We start from the raw sequence: 17,940 nt of genomic DNA, 5'->3' as shown, positions 1-17,940 counted from the left end.
GCTACAATAGGAAAAATATCAATAAAACAGCCTATTTGCAGCAATTGTTGTAGATTATCCACCTATTTACAGATTCTATCATTACAAGCGGTGGAACAAGCTGTTCTTCAGGCATGTTTCCTTGATGTTTAAGACTAACTTGCAATATCAAAATGAACAAATTAACTACTACTTGAAATGATAGCGGATTGCAAGTGTAAAGCTGAACATCAAGTAAAGATTCCAATTTACATTAGGTAGGGATAAGGTCACTCTGGATGGATTTGATGGGCCTTATGGGGGAAATCCTTCCAGGTCATCTCTTAAACACAGCTCTCATGTCAATGTATAAGTAACTGATTTTTATAGGAAGTTTGAAAATTGATTAAAGGAACTATGAATCTTGGTACCCCAGGCAAGTGTTTAAACTCAAGGAAATCAGACGTGTATTTCTGTTAAAGAATATTCTGCCTTTTCAAAAAACTAACACACATTTTTTTGCTTCTTTTGGTTTTCTTGATGCATTAAAGATGTGCAGCATCAAGATAATCTTCACATTCCCAACTGGCAATTTAATGTGTTTTTTAGGATCTACTGAGGTGGAAAGAAATGTCATGTGATGCAACAACAAAAGAAAGTTTTTTTCAACCATTCATTGGTTGGTGGTGTGGCTCAGTTTATGATCTAACTGGTATGTCCTATTTAAGGTCTTTAGAGATCCTGGGTCTTGTGTACAATTATGTAAGAGGTAAGAGGGGTCGCAATTTGCGCACCACGTTTTACTGAATGCATTCTTATTTTCAAACTGAAACTTGTATTTATAGGCTGATTCCCATAATAGAGAATTGCAGCTGGTCACAATTTGACTTACCTCATCAATATTAATAAGGTAAGTCGCAATTGTGACCCACTACTACTGGCTAACACCATAAGCATGGTGACCTGCTGTGGTCAGCATGCCTCCATGAATGAGATTGCTTTTGAATAAAACAATCTTTCTTTTTTTTTTAAATAGCAGCCCTTTTTCTTAAAAGGAAAATGGGATGCAGTTAAAAAACAAAAAGAAAATTAAAATGTTTAGAAACTTTTTAAAATGTTTTCAACTATTCACATAGGGGAAAATGTGTATTGAATACCCCTTTTCCTTTCCGAATGGGTTACTACCTCATGTTAGTTGGTGGTAAAATATTAATATTTTGCTACCACAATTTGGTCGCAAATTAAGGAACGGAATCCGAATTTGAAAGGGACACCCTTAAAATGATCCAAATAGCAAATCTTTTTTGTTTCCTAACCCTATGTAATGATTCGGAAACTTTTTTCTGAAGAAGCAAATGGACTTAATACATTTAAAAAGGGCTTTAGTATTTGCTAACTATCTAATTTATTAAATAAGGTTTGCAAACGCAAATGCTCTGTGTACAAAAGGCACTTGGTATTTGAATGCAAACAGTGAAAGTCGTGTTTAAAGTGGGTGTGGTGTGGCAGGACTGGAATACCAGCCAACCATTGTTCACACAAGGCTGGAGGAGCTAGCGCTGGCTGGGTGGAGAAATGTGAAGCAGTGAGGTGAAGCCATAAAGCATAGATTCCACACATGCTCTTACCCTGGCATGTCATTTTACTTGCTGATAACATATACCTCTTTGAAATTGATACAGAGCGTGTGGTATGACCATTTCAGATACTGGATGGGTTTAGGTCATGTCTTCCACACAAACCTTTCCATAGCCTTGGGCACTGTTATTTAGTAACCAATCTTGGGTCACCATAACCTCTGTGTCAGCTGAGTTATCTGGCCACACTAACATGGCTGAGCTGTGGTTGTAGGCTGGGATGCAGCTTCCATTGGGAATGGTCTCTGTACGTCAACTGAGGTTAAGGGGAATCTACTGGAATGTGATAATACATTTGCCATTAAAAAATCGAGTCCTAGGAAACTGGACATGGATTGTACCGAACCCGATGGCAGACATAAGGCAGACCTATAAACGTTCAGGACAGTTTTAAAAAAGTTTTCTTGGCTTCAGGTGTTTACTCATGAAAATCTAAAGGGGTGAGGAACTCCCCATTTACCCCACTGGGGTTAGTTAACAATGTATGCCCCTTTCAATAAATGATGGTGCAGGCCTGTTCAACTCAATGTATTGCTTTATATTTTTCAGGTGTCCTTTTACTACTGCATGAGTGTCAGTGAAGAGAACCACCATCCTCCCCAAATATGATGGGACCATTCATTCCATTGAGAATATTGTATGTCAATGACGATCACTTTTATGAATGGTCTTCACACAGCCTGATCTCGGAAAGACTGATGATTATTAAAGAAAAGACACAGTGCAGTACACCATCAAATGGTGGTGCCCCATTTGCAGGATGACTGTAATGAACATTAATTCCTGCATTGACAGGAATGGCCCTGTATCCCAGCAGCATCAAATGTAAGAGATGGATTTTATCGACCCATTCACCCTACATCCATCAACGTTCAGCTTGCTTCACTAATTCAGATGATCTCGGATCCGCTACTTACAAGCCACTAGAGCATGAATCAGATACTGGTCTTGTTATGCTGAAATATTTCTAATCAATGCTTTCCAAAGCTTTTGTGGTGCATGCATGATAAGTACAGAATCAGCTTCATACTCATCTACAAACGCACCTTACCCATGCTGAAAAAAACCCATAGGACTAAGTGGCCCTTGTGGATATCAGAAGGTAATCTGAGGCCTAACTGCACTAGAGGCTTCATTAGATCATGAGGCCACAATAGAGTATAAGGCATCAACTCAAAAGGGTTTGTGGCATACAACCATCAGCCTTGTGACTCTTGGCATTGTGCACTGATGTATAAACAATGTGATGTGGTAGTAACAGTACAGGTTGCAGAATGTCTGTGCCCTGAACCATACCCTCACAACAAATTGCAAGCTGTATAGCAAGGACCAGACGCATAACAAAACAGTTTATTCAAAGTATGCAGACAAATTTCTGTAAGTTTGCCAGTCAGTGCAGTGTTAATTTCAATGGGTCTAATAAGAATAAAAGGGATGGGACTCTAACAGTGGGACACAGTAGACATACAAAAGAGGAAATTATTGTTGTCCAAATTAGGTAGATGGCATTTCCATTGATCATTACCCTGCCTGGCGCACTCGCTCATTGAATTGAATTGAATTTAATTGAATTAGGTTCTTATATAGTGCAACTGCCACTCTATGGGTATCCTGGGGCTCAGACCTAAAAAGCCAACCTAAACATCAACCGAGATGACAACGGGGAATAAAGGAGGGCTAGAACTCAGACCTAGGAAAAAGCCAGGTTTTCAGGCTCTTTCTGAACTTCACAAAGAGTTGGCTTGTCTGATGTTCTGGGGCAGCTGGTTCCATAAATGAGCGGCTGCCACACTGAAAGCCCCCCCCCCATCCTAGAGCGCCTAAATCTGGTAATCATCAATAAATTTGCGCTGGAGGAATGGAGCTGCCTCTTGAGATTGTACCAAGTAAACTTCTCTTGCAATGGGACAGGACCCAAGTCGTGTGCTGCTCTGTAGGCAATGCAAAGTGATTTAAAATGAATCCTTTCTTTGATAGGCAGCCAGTGAAGGTCTCTCAAGGCCAGCGTTGTGGAGGACCCACATTGCCTGTTTAGCACCATCTTTGCTGCTATAGACTGGACTCTCTGCAGCCCCTGAAGAATGTATTGCGGTGCTCCTAGATACAGGGAGTTGCAGTAGTCCAGCCTACTCAGCACAATATTCCTCATTACAAGGGAGCGAGAGTCTTTAGGGAGTAGTGGAAGGATCTGTCATTGCATGCGCATCAATGAAAGGCACATGCTGACAGTCTTGTTAGCCTGGGATTCCATTTGGAGGTTACCGTCCACCAAGACTCCTAGATTGCGCACCGTTTTAGCTGGAACCAAAGGCTCCTCATCAGGAGTGAGCCTAAATTGCAGAGGTAGATGTTGGGCCATTCTGACCGTGGGGCAGTATACCACATTTGTTTTCCCCCCATTAAATTGCAAAGAGTTTCTCTGGCGCCATCCCACAGTCTGGCGCATACATTCCTGGAACGTATCCATAGATACTGCTTGTTTTTCCTCCAGAGAAAACACCAGTTGAGTGTCGTCGGCGTAATTGACCAGGTCAATGCCAAAGGATTTAATAATGGGGAACAGGGGCTGTAACTAGATATTAAACAGTATGGGACTAATCGCAGAGCCCTGCGGTACCCCATGATGTACTGGGGACTTTCTAGAGGTGAAAGGTGTCATAGTCACCATCTGTTGTCTTCCTGATAGGTAGGATTGTAGCCATTGAAGGGCCCGTCACAAGAGGAGGGAAAGGAACATGATTTTAGATCCTGCTAGTGAAATAAATAGTAGCTATGTGTCTTTATTTACTGCTCAAAGCCTAATTTTGGCTCAGGTACATGCTATAAACTTTCTATAATGCAGGTGCGGCAAAAAGATATTGGCAACAAATCTAATTCCAGTACACAAAATGCGTACACTATGTGTGCCATTGCCTGTTGGATGCACAAAAAGGATGATTTATGGAAAACAAGCTCTATATTTTTATTTTATGTGGAGGCAAATCTACCTGAATTGATTCATTAAAAATATAGAAAATGTTTAATTAGTTTAAAATGTACATTAAATATCCCACAGTAGTCTGTGCTGGTGTACATATGTATTAAACACAGTTGGTGTTCCTGGCTTCTCTGAGGTTCAGATAGAGCAGAACTGTGTCTGCCCAGGAGTAGCCTGAATACATAGTTTATATCTCAATGCCATTACTGATTGTGAAGTAGATGTAGAAAATAGTGTATGGTAACTGGTGCCTCTCTGAAGCTCATCTGACCTAACCCCAACTAGGAAAATGTTATGTTGTGCAGTCTACACACTGGAAAAGAGGATGCTGTTCAATAGAGCAAACAAGCAACACAATCATGATAGCTTATCAGCTTTGCTATATGCATGTATGGATCAGGTAGAATATCTGCTGGCTCAACACAACACCCTGGAAGGCCAGTGCTTGTTTACTTTATGCTGTTGCTCTTAGTCGTACAAAGTTACTCAGCCAGACTCTGCCTTTAGAGGCTGTCACATAGCACCTTACCCAAGGAACTGAGCCCCAGAGGGTCCAACTTCGATCAGACGGCTGGCCAGACCCTCCCCTTCTACCATTGGAGGCATGGTGGCAAGCCGGTGGCGCTTCACCAGGCGGCAGGTCACTCTTGTCGGCGCAGTGCATTTTCTTGGTGGAATGATGATTCTCAGCCCATTGTGTCGGCAGCCTCGCATGGCTCCACCACGGGCATCCACCATGAAACTGACCAGGAAACTGAAAGGGAGAAAACAAAGCACAACAACATAATGGCGCGCAGCTCATGACTGTAAATTACAGACACAATTAGAAATATAGTATGGTTTGTACATGATGGGAATACAATATTTCACTGCTTATTTTTCCACTCAACAAAAAATCTCACTAGCCTACACTTCATGATCCTTTGTATGGACTTTTTCTTGCACATTGGATAGAGTCTAAATATCCATATGCATTCCACAGTTGAGAGCATAGAATATTAATCCCAGGCCACATACAAATCAAAGATGGGTCGAGTACTCCATTTCTAGATCAATGCAAACGAAGGGCACACTTTAAGCACCGTCTTCAGCACAAACTTGAGTACGTTCCTGTATAACCCTGAAAAGGCTTGATAGAAGAGGTAAACAAGCCATACGTATGAGAAATCTCAATATTATTAATAACGTCATATAGAAAGTATTACACAATATAGACACAAATGAAATCATTCCCATGCTGTTAAAGAAATCACCAGAGCAGGCAATAAAAGTCAGGTAACCAAAGAGAAAAGAACCTTGTCCAGCCTGGACCATGGCATGCATCATGATTCAAGGTGAAGCAGGGTCACGTGCTTCTCTCAGCATGCACTCACAACCTCGCCAGCCTGTGAAGTGTACATTGTGGCCTCAGTCTTTCTTGCTGTGTAACACCCTGAAGTAGGCCAGCTAGCTGGATGTTGTGTTCCATTATTACAGAAATCAGCTTCAGCTTTTGTTCCTTTCGTCGACATTGGTGGAAGACACATTGCTCAGCAACTCTGCAGATGAGTGACAGGTGTTTCTGGCCAGGGTTAGGTAATGTGACTTTCAATCTGTTAGTACCTGAATAGAAGTCAATGTCCTTTGATTGATAATAACAATGTTGACTGTAATTCTCTTCTGCTGTGATTTGCTGAGCCATAAAGCCGCAAACTTACCTAGATGAACTACAGTAAGTAAATTCCTAACCCACCACAGCATAGTAAGCCACAGAAAAATATTCTACCCTTATGAGGTATTAAGGGAAAACCACTGACAAGGATTTAAAACCCCGTACAAATTAGTGGTGTAGAGTGAGTATATTTAGAGGCTCTTTCCGAGAGAATTTTCTTTACTGTAAAAGTGCTAAGCTTATTAGATATAGGTGAGAACACCCATCTTTTTCCTCACTTGGAATGGGTGCATCTGGAAGAAGGAGCCTTTAATGAGCACTCCACCAGCCAGTGGTAGGTTGATCATATGTTCACCACATTCTGACCTACTCTATACTGCCTGGCACCCTGCCTTCCTACAAACAGAAAGTGTAGACTTCCCAACAGGAGAGAAAAAATTGTTTTTGAAAAATGCAGATTTTTTTTTATTTACTTCATAGATAGAAAGATTATAATGTGTATGAAATAATTTGTTGACACTGATCTTCAATCGTTAAGAATCAGTTTTCAGTGTGCAAATTCCAAAGAAAGGACCCTGGACTCTTACAACAATGGAGATCATGGCTCTGCTGTTCTAAGGCTCATTTACAGGCCTCACAGTCTGTAGTGTGTTTGTATGGACCAGTGCCTTCTAGTACCTTCTTGTTTTGCATGTATTGATTACAGCGTTGTTGGCCAACTAAACAGCAAAAATGCATCATGTACTCAGATTGACCAACAACTTGCAATAATACCAACTTAATCTAATTAAAAATAAACATTCTTAATGCATTTTAATTTTGAATATGCTGAGAAGCAGACAAGATTAACTACTGGTTCTAGCCGCGAAATAAGCAACATTGTAGTAAATGTTAGGAAATCAACCTACTTTTTGGCAGTATATTAAACAGGCAGTGATGGTTTTCAGTTTCGTACCTCTGTGAATTGCTCTTCTATCATGGCTCTCTTGAAATTCATAACAACAGGCCTCCTCTGATCTACAACAGTGAAAGCTGTGTGTTGACCATGTACTGGGCTGTGTTGGTCAACTAAAGCCTATACAGCCTGATATTAGCCAGCTCGTGCCTAGCCAAGTGGCCTTACAATGCATTAAAGAGTAGTGCTCTCCATCACAAGGGCCTTTCCACACAGTAAACAAAAGCTAATGAAGGGCCTAGGGAGCACATAAAAAATATCCAGCTGCTTTCAAATTGAACAGTGAATTGTGTGTTTTATGTTTCTCTTATTGCTAGTAGACAATATACTTTTTGAACTTCACATGTTTCACAGGCTGGTGTTGCAAGAGATGCAACGTTGTCATGCAAATGTAGCTCTTCGAATGACTTCTCCCTATACATATCTATACACCACATCTTCAGGCCACATTCTAGTCCTTAAAAGTTGCAGAAAGCAAAGAAAATCTGTCTTAAACATTAGCTGAATGAGGAACACAAATATGGGAAAACACATGTTGTTCAGAGTGCTCCAGTATGTAGCCCTATCTGTCATAGACAATAGATTAATACATACAGTCTTGCCAGGAGTTGGAGGGGGGAACTAAGTTAAACAGTAACTTGCAACAAACAACATCCCTAAGTGTAATTTCCAAATATGTCATGAAAACTACCAAGAGGGATTCATGCTTGAAGATTTAGTACAGATTTTGGGAGGGTATGTGTAAAATGTACATAACGTAAAACAACATCTGCCTGCTGTCGGTGAATCAACCATACGCAAGATTTGTGATGGCAACCTAAACACACCATTGAGCCACAGTGGCTTGAATGTCTTCTACAGCTATGGGTCTATGGTATTCTTGGAGATAGGAATAATCTGGGAATGTTTCTCACAAATGGATTCCAGTAGCTGGGCATCAATGCCTTTGTAAATAAGGAGGCCTAAACTCATACATCTTTGTTTCCTAGGAGTTACCCCATATAATTGAAGAATCAGATCTAATCCTGTAGCTGGCTGTACGAGTGAACAAACTCCAATGGCTGTTATGAGGGGGGCCCAGGAAAGTGCTGGCACTGTAGGAGTCTTTCCTTCTTCAAGGCAAATGTTACAGCAAGGATGAAAAAGGATTGTGCATGGCCCCCTGTATGGCCCCCTGACACACTGACATCTTTCGGTCTGTTTGGAAAATGTAAGAGGAGGAAATGCCTTCTATCATCATACTGATCTCACACTGGCACACCATGTCCTATTTTGTCAACTAAGTTTTCCCACTGGCACAGTGGGAAAGTCAGCCACAGTGAGTGGTCATCTTTTTCCTTACCCTGTCAAAACGGTCTAAGATGTCTAGCATCAAGTCCTTGCTCTGGTTCTTGTACCGGATTGTATAAACCTGTATATCACTATTTTAACCTAAGTGATCTTCCTATAAAAATAATCCAGAATATGAATGATGGATTTTTTTAAAGGTTTTCTGTTAATGGAAAAAGCACAAACATACCAAAAAGAACGATGAAACTATAAATATAATCAGGAAATAGTTGTAAAATGATTTTAATGTCCTTTTAAGGATTCAAGACTTCGGACAGACTTGCTTAGTTGGGATCATCCAGGGGGTAACTGATTGAACCGTTAAAGGAAAGCTCCTTTAGGACAAACTTGTATATGTGATCAAGCTTCCTCTATCTAATTCAAGGAGACCTGCAGGTTAAGCCATCTAAGATTGACCAGCAGAGCTGGGAGCAACTCAGCAAGTGTTCAAGACTTGAACGGTTTTCCAGAGTTTTGCACTTAAGCGATTAGTGAGTCTTAGTTCATGAACTCCTTCAAAGCATTGTTAGGGGTTCAGATTCTAAAAATAACCTTGGCACCGCTCAAGTAGCCAAAGTTTGGCAGCATATGTGCAGGTACTGAAGTACATCCTCATATCCACAGGCTGCTAAGTGAAACAGCATGGATTTTGGTAGGGTGCACAAACATAAGGCTCATAACGAGTCACACTACCTGATTTGAGCAAGTCAGACTCCCTCATTGTCTTAGAAAGTATTAGTTCTATGTTGGCTACTTTTAATTTCTTTGAAGATATTTCACATATATTCGAACATTTAGTGTTCTGCAGCTTTTCAGAAAGATATGGCTTTATAGTTGTTCCATACCCTTTTTCTAAAAGGAGTCTGACACCAAGGAATGTAACCTCCTTGTATTGTAACATCAAGGACTGCATGAGCAACATGTAAGTTAGCTCTCCCACTTGACACATGCATGTATCTTTGCTCTGGTCTAGAATTATTCACCTAAAACCAGTTTAGTCTAATTCCAAAATCTGCATAGCAGTATAGCTTGCTTATAAATAAAGCACAAACTGCTCAGATGCATCAGACTGGCCTAGCCTTTCTGCCCAGACTGTTAGGTTTCTAAAAGTTGCAAGGCTTTGTCATATACTTGGAGACATATTCAACACTGGGTTATCTGAAGGCACTGGCCACACTGTTGGATGACTGACTTCTTTCCTGTCTGTCACTTTTTTCAGCTTGGTACTATAATGCAACTTTCATCTCCCTCCTATACGATCCATTACACCAAAGTGCTCTGAGCCATTAGATGGCTATTATAACCCCCTCCCTCGAATAAAATTAATAGATGTTTTAAAATAGTCACATAAGAAACTTCGGTCCTCTAAAGATCGAATTTTTACCCATCTCATCTCTGCAGAGCTTAACCGCTATCCAGACCTAACACATTTGAACGAAAACCTAAAGTCAATGAATGAGCAAACATACAGCTCCTATGAGAAGGCAGTTGATTATATTGTGCTTCATCATGATGTCAGGTCACGATCTTCCCAATTTACTTTGGGGCCCTTGCCATTACATTTAGGAAGTGTCAGGGGAGAGAACTGTGTCACAGTCATTCCCTAAATAGCTTGTAACAGTAGCAATGCCAATGGACTTCAGGATGGACCATATTTTTATTTGTTTGGGGGTACAGACACATTATGTTAAAGGATGGAGCAGATGTTTGCAGGATAAACATTCAACATGCTCCCTCTATGACTCCTCCCCTTTCCTTCAGAAAAAGCAGACACAATGTCTGCCCATAGGCACGCTTTTTGTCTCATGTCAATGTACAAGGCCCAGTTTCTGATACTTTAAGATTCTGTGCATCACTAGGCTCTTTGTAGCAATGCACAAATATGAACGGTGGTCAGGTAGCAACTCTTGAACAGTCCCCCCGTGAAACATAGCCCTACTGTGTAATACTTCCTCAGCTTAGCTAAATGTGGCCAAAGTTAGCTATTAAAGAGTGGGTATTTCTTGAGAAGAAAAATGTCTGTTCGGTACCTTCTCCCAAGATACTGAAATTGTGTATTACTCTAGCAGGTGCATCTGATAAAAAATAATAAATTTTGGAAAATAGGTCTTTCTGCATCTGGCAAGCAAAGGTTTTCTGTATTATGAGGGACAGAACAGTCCAAGGCAATGGTACAAGACTAATGAATCTCCCACATCCAACACTGGTTGTTATACTAACAGAATAGTTTTCCATGTATGCTTGCCTCCTAGGTGCAGTAGTTGGTTATTTTTCCAAAAACCAAATGAGATGTGTGGCATATATAGTAAGCTCCAAACTTGAAAGATGCATGGAAAATGAAATATGCTTAAGTTTTGGGCCCATTTATTTGAGTAACACATGCACCATGTCTAGGCACAAATACACTAATGGATATTGGTTCTTTTGCAGTGCATTTACACACGGAAACACTACCATGATGCTAAAAGATTAGCAGTAGCAAAGCAACCTTCAGACGTAGTGTCAGGTAAAAATCAATAAAGCGTAGAAAGGGTCATTACTACAACTGGATGATATGTAAGTTCATCTTACAATTAATGCTGGTGATGAATTGGATATGTAGAAACTTGAAGGTAGTTAAAGCAGCGACCGGCAGTACTCTTATCATCTGAATGCCATACATAAAACAGAGAATGGCGATTTTCTCCTCTTGGATTTTTACTTTATACTTCATCATCATTCACTTGCCCCATGTTAATTATTCTCAAGACTTAAAAAAGTTCCTCAAGAGCTGAAACATGTGTTTAAGGTCACTATATCCTGCTTCCTCATAAGGCCAGAAAACGATTTGAATTAAGCAATAAAATATCTTTACATTCCTTAGCAACAGTAGTAATAGGTACCTTTTCTGATCCTGTTACCTGTAACACCGGACACCCCCTTTAGGGAGTCCTAGAGACTGGAAATATAGAAAACCTTAAGCCAAGCACAAGAACTGAAAATTTTAATGCACTGTTATTAAAATGATTGTTGGATTCTGATAGTGATGCAATTTAGTGTGTATCACATTACCCCTTCAAACATATTATAATGTCGAATCATATGACAGTTGGGCTCAAGGTTTAATTAATTTTCTTTTAGGAGTGCTTCCACACAATTTTTTTATTCTGTTTTCATAGAGGCGAGGACTGTTTGTAAAATTCCCCATAACTTGGAAATATATAACTTCGCGGGATGAAGGAGGAGATTGTGGGACATCACCCTCCATATTAAATATAACTTTAGGAATTGCGATACTTGAGATAAGGGCATGGTATCTGGTAATTAAACCCCGATGTACCCTCTTTTTAATTGATTTCTACATTCTAACGTACCCAAGCTCAATCATAGTAATTGTGGTTGATTTTGTAGTCTATAGCACTGTTCCGTCTATAGCACTGTTCCTTGTAGTATTTCAGGAAGATCACTGATTAAGTAGTTAATTTCTGAGACACACAAGCGAGGTTTTTCACAGTGCTGGAAATAGAATGGTGAAATAATGTGCATTAGTGCCATCTTTCAGAGATGTAATGCTGCAAATGATACTGTCAGAAACATCTTACAACTATGGTACTCTTTGGTAGAGCATTGTCTTCAGATTTAGTAAAGTAGTCTAAAAGTATGAACATACAAGAAAATTAATTTACTTATTGGAATATTCAAATGTCTACAGAAATATAGGGCAAGGTAAAAAAATGCCAAAGATGTCATATGGAAAATAGTAATTAAAAATCACAAAATGTACATGAAGTGCATTTGCAAAGATCTCTTGTCAACAATGAAAAGGTTGTGATTAATATATGAAGTTCATTGTCAGAAACAAAGTTTGAGGGAAAGCAAAACTGAGGTATCCTATCAGATTAAAGAAATTCTGCTCAAAGAAATCCCATCACAGCCATTGGTAAAAATACCTGGTACCTCTCTTCTTCCCTGTCTGTTACCCCTTGCTCATTTCGCATGTGTACCCTGTGGTCTATGGGTATGGAATGAAAAGAATATGGCAGCAAGCTAGTAATCTGTAATCTCTAAACACAAAGGTGTCCCCATGCGAGCGTGCAGTCCTCTCATTCCTGCCAATGGCCGAACATGAGCAAACCAAAGCATCCTGATGTGAAGAGTATAATACAGTAGAAAGGTGAGAGGTGAGGAAAGAATACGAAAAAGTGAAGAAATTAGACAGAAGTTCACCTGCTATTGTCACGATCAAGACACGGAGAGGTACGGCTGCAACAAAACAGATCATTTAGCAGAAAGAAAGCATGTACGCAGAGGCAAAATGTAAAGAAAACACAAGATTTGTAAATGTAAGCAGAACACAGAAGATAGACATAAGCTTGTGAGTGCTTGCAGTAATATAAACTTTCAGAAAAGTTAGTGGAGTAAATCCAAAGGGTAAATAAAGTGATTTCTAATTCATAGCTTTGTTTATACATCTGACGTAAATTTCCCCCAAAAATTAGCTGTTACAAAAGGCCGATATATTCATTTTTCTAAAATACATATATGCTAATTTCTATAGTATAATCATCTAAAGAAACTAAAGGACAGGCTTAACTGGTATTTTTCCTCTATCTTGTTGCTGCATAATTGTCTGAACCTGAAGATTCCCTGTCATAATTACCTATTATTCTTAAGAATGGTCCCCATGACTGCAGATGAATTGGTTGGATGTGGGATAGGTGCAATGTAATCTTTTAACCTTTTGACTGAAATTGTATCATGCGGTTTTTTAATTGATGGATTATTAACTCTTCTTATGTTTGTACCTGTAACCTGTGTTGGATAATGTTTTGCTTTTATGGTATTTTTACATATCGAATAAAGTTAATAATAATAATAATTATACCTCTGACGTAACTTTCCCCCAAAAATTAGCTGTTACAAAAGGTCAATATATTCATTTTTCTAAAATACATATCTGCTCATTTCTATAGTATAATCATCTAAAGAAACTAAAGGACAAGCTTAACTGGTATTTTTACCCTATCTTGATGCTGCATAATTGTCTGTGTCATAAAGAGGATTGAGTTCTGCTAACAATGGTTACCCCTAAATAGCTCGCATAACGACCACTGTGTTCCAGCATGTCTTCAAGATCACAGAACTCTAGTCAAGATATAGTATGACAAGCAGCTTTTTTTTTTTAACTGTTAAGATATTTCTATTAAAGCTCTTGCTGTATTCATGAATTCATATTGGAAATCTTCTCTGTTCATCATTGCACATATGCCAATATAGTGGAAGTTATTTTACTGCGAGTGAACAATTGCTGCATTTTCATTATTATTTAGTGAATTTATCTGCATTTTTATTTCCAAATAGAATACTAGTATATCCACACTACAGCCCTCACAACGTTTCAACATTATTTCTGTGCACTGCTGCATTTTGAAATAAGCAGTATGTAAAAATATATAGAAATCTACTGTACTGAAAGGTAATCAAGACATTTTATTTCGATGACTTTTTATTTTGAGTGATAAATAGGATAATTCCTTAAATAATGAAAACATAGAGTGTAGATATAATTAAGGTTCTTTTAAAGGTTAGGTGTAGACTAAAAGGAAAATGTTACTTACCATGTAAGCATCTGTTTGTAGCCTGGAGTCCTGTAGATTCACAAGCTCTGCATACTCCTGCCATCTAGTGTTGGGCTCAGATGTTTGCAAGTTGTTTTTCTTGAAGAAGTCTTTGAGCCATGAGGTATATGGTGACTCCTCCTCAGGTTGGCATTGCGCAAGGCCACTGGCTTCTGTTAGATTAGTGGTTAATATTATGCAAGTATAGTGGTTTGGGGGACAAGTCTTAGTCGCTTGACTGCTGTAATTGCCTTCTTCTGGGTACTTCACAGAGTGTGTTAAGCTCCAACTCATAAATATGGTGACCAAACTAGTTATTGGGCTGCCTTAGCATGCTCTGTCCTCTTCCACACTGTGTATGCTACATTGGCTTCCTGTTGCTAAAAGGATTACTTTTAAGTCTTTATGCATTGTCCTCCGCTCCATACAAAACTCTGGCCCAGTGTACTCGAGCAAGAAACTCAGTATCTGAGTAGGTCTTTTGTTAGGTTTAAGCTGTGGGTAGGGCAGTTGTTAGTTTCACTGCACCAGAACACCTTTTAGGAATTTGTGTGCTTATCAACTACTATCATAACATGATATCACATAGATTTTTTGCCCAACAGTTGAGAGTATTAATAGAGTGGCAGAAAGAGTGCAGTGTACATGCGCATTGTTAAGGGTTTTATGTATAGGAAGAAGAGATCTGCATTAAAAGCCACCCATTCTGGGGAGGAGTGTGGGAGCATGTGGATCTACAGCACTACAGGCTACAAACAGATGCTAACAGGGTAACATTTTCGATTCGTAGTATGTACTGCTGTAGATGCACATGATCTGCATAGCCTGTAAAGCAGTCTCCCCCAATATATAGTAGTTAACATGTGGATGGGGGAAGTGTCTGGCCAACTTGTGCTTCCTGCCTAGCAAGAACAGCTGCTTAGTAGTGTTTAGTGAATGTGTGTGGGGTGGACCAGGTAGAAGATTTACATATGTCAGTTATTGCAATGGTATGCTGGTGACGTTCTTACATGGAGGTTGCGCCCTGAGTGATACATAGATAACTTGTTTGGCTTTTTGTTAGCATGTTTGGATGCACTAGATTATCTATCTAGCAATTTCTGCCTTTGAAATCGTCTGACCTTTCTGGGAGTTACTAAAGGCTACAAACAGCTATTCGGCCTTGGGGAAAAGTTTAGTTCTGTCAGTCTAATACAATCTAATACATGAGAACCCACTTGATATCTAAACTGTGGCTGGCTCTCTCTGACACTATTTGTGGATGTGGGAAAAAGACTGGGAGTTCTATACTTAAAGTGAAATGGAGAAATCATCTTGGACAAGAACTTAGGGTCTGTCCTTAAAACCACCCTGTCGGTGCAAACTTGTATGTAAGGTTCCTGTATCATGAGCTCTTGCATTACACTAATGTGCCAGAGTGAAATTATCTGTTATTGGAGAAGGTGTGGAGGTAGAGGATCAAAGAGGGGCCAGTGAGGTTAGTAAGGACTAGATTGAGATTATACTCAGGGGCTGGAGTCACCATTGAGGGTTGCGAAGATTGGGCATTTTGGGCCACATTTACAAGAAAGTTCCGTAGCGCAGCACCGCAAACCCTTTGGGTGTGCCACGCTGCAGCAACTTTCAAAGCACAGGTATGCGACATATTTACATTAATATGTTGCATCCCCGTGCTTTACCCTGCTCTGGCACATAATTGGCTGCCATGCGCCGATGCAGGCAAACTTGCACCCTGGTGCAAGGATGCCTGCATACTGGGGATGATTGTTTACGTGCAGTAAGGTGTTCCTTCCTGCACAGTACAGAAAGAGAAAAACAAACGAAGAGAAATGAATACATTTCTCCTTGTCACGCCTACCTACGCCTGGGGAGCTGTAGCATTTAGATGCATTTCCAGGTTTGCGATTTCTCGTAAATCTGGAAATATGCCAGGTTCCATGGGTGTTGCAAGGGAACACCCACAGCAACATCTATAGAATGCCCCTTTCACACGAAGTGCTGCGTGTACAGAGGCAGTATTTACAGGACAGGAAAAGCCATGCAAGGTGGCTTTAAATATCCTTGTAATTATGGGGCAGAAAAATGCGCTGCAGGTGCGTCACAAAAAGTGGCGCATCGGTGGCACAAGAGGCTTGTAACTAAGCCCCTTTGTGTTTTTAAGAGTGACAAACAGGTCTATCAGAGGAGTACCCCAGTGACTACAATACCCGTGGAGTACTACCGGACTGTACTCCATTTTATGGACTTCTTGATGAAACCTGCTGAGCAGGTATGCTAAGTCGCTGTTCACCCCCTGAGCTCCTGCCCGTTGATACTCCGCCATCAGGTGGATGTGGTGGTGGTGGGCCCAAAGCCAAATTGTCTGGGATAACAGAGAGAGGCAGAGTGAGTGGGTTTTACCTTGCTTCTGTAGTTAGTACATGGCGGTCATGTTGTCTGCTCGGATTAAGACTACCTAGCCATGATTCTGTGGGAGAAAGGCTTTGAAGGCAAGGTGGCCTGCTAAGAGATCAAGGCAGCTCATGAGGTGTCTCTGCTACTGTGGGGTCCACAATGCCTGCACTGGTGTGTGGAAGAGATGCGCTCCTCTTCTGACTTATGATGCATCTGCGGTAAAGGTCAAATAGGGAATAGGATCTTGAAAACTCTGGCCATACAACAGTTTACTGTTGTACCACTGCAGAGAGCGATGCACTCTGACCTTTACCAACACTAGGTCCTCCATATGGCCTGCAGCTCTGGACCATTGAGATGAACAGCTCTGTTGAAGCAGGTGTTTTTGTAGTAAAAGAAAGCATTGCATGGCACCTCGATCCTGTAACTCCAGACATGCACATAAAACTTGATGGCAGATATAAAACAATCTAACATAGAGCTAATGCCTATGACCAATGCCAATCTACGGAGGAGTCACCACTTATCTATCTCCTTACTCAAAAGACTTCTTTGATAAAACAACTTGCAAACACTAAAATAGTGACTAAAATAGTTTCCTCATTAGTCTCTCTCACTTAAGATACTAGTTCTTTAAAATGTGTTTTTATTGATTACCTTTCAATAAAGTCTGTTATATGTTACAGTACACTGACCAAAATATAAATATATATCTTAAAAAGATTTTGTAATTTCCTTTTATTGAACTCTCAATAAAATTTATTTTGATCATATTTCCCATTCAAGCAGGGAGATGCAATTACTGACAAGAGAGTGGGAGGAATAAAAAGAAAAAAAAATCCAAACCACACCTCATTCAGAGAATGTGACTACCTACTTGAACACAAATCAATACATTGTGAAAATTACATCTGTCGGCAAATAGCTTCCTGCAGCTATAAAAAAATAGATGTATATAAATAAATGTTCTTTATTTAAAATGCTAATATTTAAAAATTAATCCATACTAGGTAACAGAAAGGATGGCTAGTAGTAACGAAACACATTTGAAAATGAATTGTGGACACAGTTAGAGATCTTTCTCTAACTATTTTTAGCCCTTTAAACGTTTATCTTGCCAGAAATGACTAAACCCAGTAATTCTCATCATAATATTTTAAATCAGTTGGTTTCATATATGCATTTAAAAGCTTCCAGCATCAGGGCATTGCAGAGTGCCTTGTCCTTATCATGAATGTAGAATGTGACTGCAGTAGTTGTTAATTAGCACTGTGTGGCAAAGCTACTACTAATCACTGGGCAATCAACTGAAAGACTGCTGCTGCTACTTAAACTCCGGATTTTGTTCCTTTACTGCAGTCTCTTCCACAGGAAATGTGTTTAATTATAAAGCTTATATTCCAGAAACATTGAGGTGTGCCTCAATTTTGTATAAATATAGA

General features: G+C 39.8%; 1 protein-coding gene across 1 annotated transcript in view; it reads right to left on the bottom strand.

The window, feature by feature from the left end:
• Positions 1-17,940, bottom strand: part of ANK2 (ankyrin 2) — an 874,236-nt gene that overhangs the window by 291,316 nt on the left and 564,980 nt on the right. Inside the window, exons 27-28 of the mRNA XM_086962136.1 lie at positions 12,714-12,749; positions 5,102-5,326 (exon numbers count right to left, since the gene is read on the bottom strand). Coding sequence (XP_086818262.1) covers positions 5,102-5,326; positions 12,714-12,749 — 261 coding nt within the window. The remainder of the gene's footprint in view (positions 1-5,101; positions 5,327-12,713; positions 12,750-17,940) is intronic.

The sequence above is a fragment of the Lissotriton vulgaris genome, chromosome 3_1 (genome assembly GCF_964263255.1).
Source record: "Lissotriton vulgaris chromosome 3_1, aLisVul1.2, whole genome shotgun sequence".
In the NCBI taxonomy this organism is placed as follows: Eukaryota; Metazoa; Chordata; class Amphibia; order Caudata; family Salamandridae; genus Lissotriton; species Lissotriton vulgaris.
Note: the sequence above shows the minus strand (reverse complement) of the source record. Positions and strands in the feature narration are given on the sequence as shown.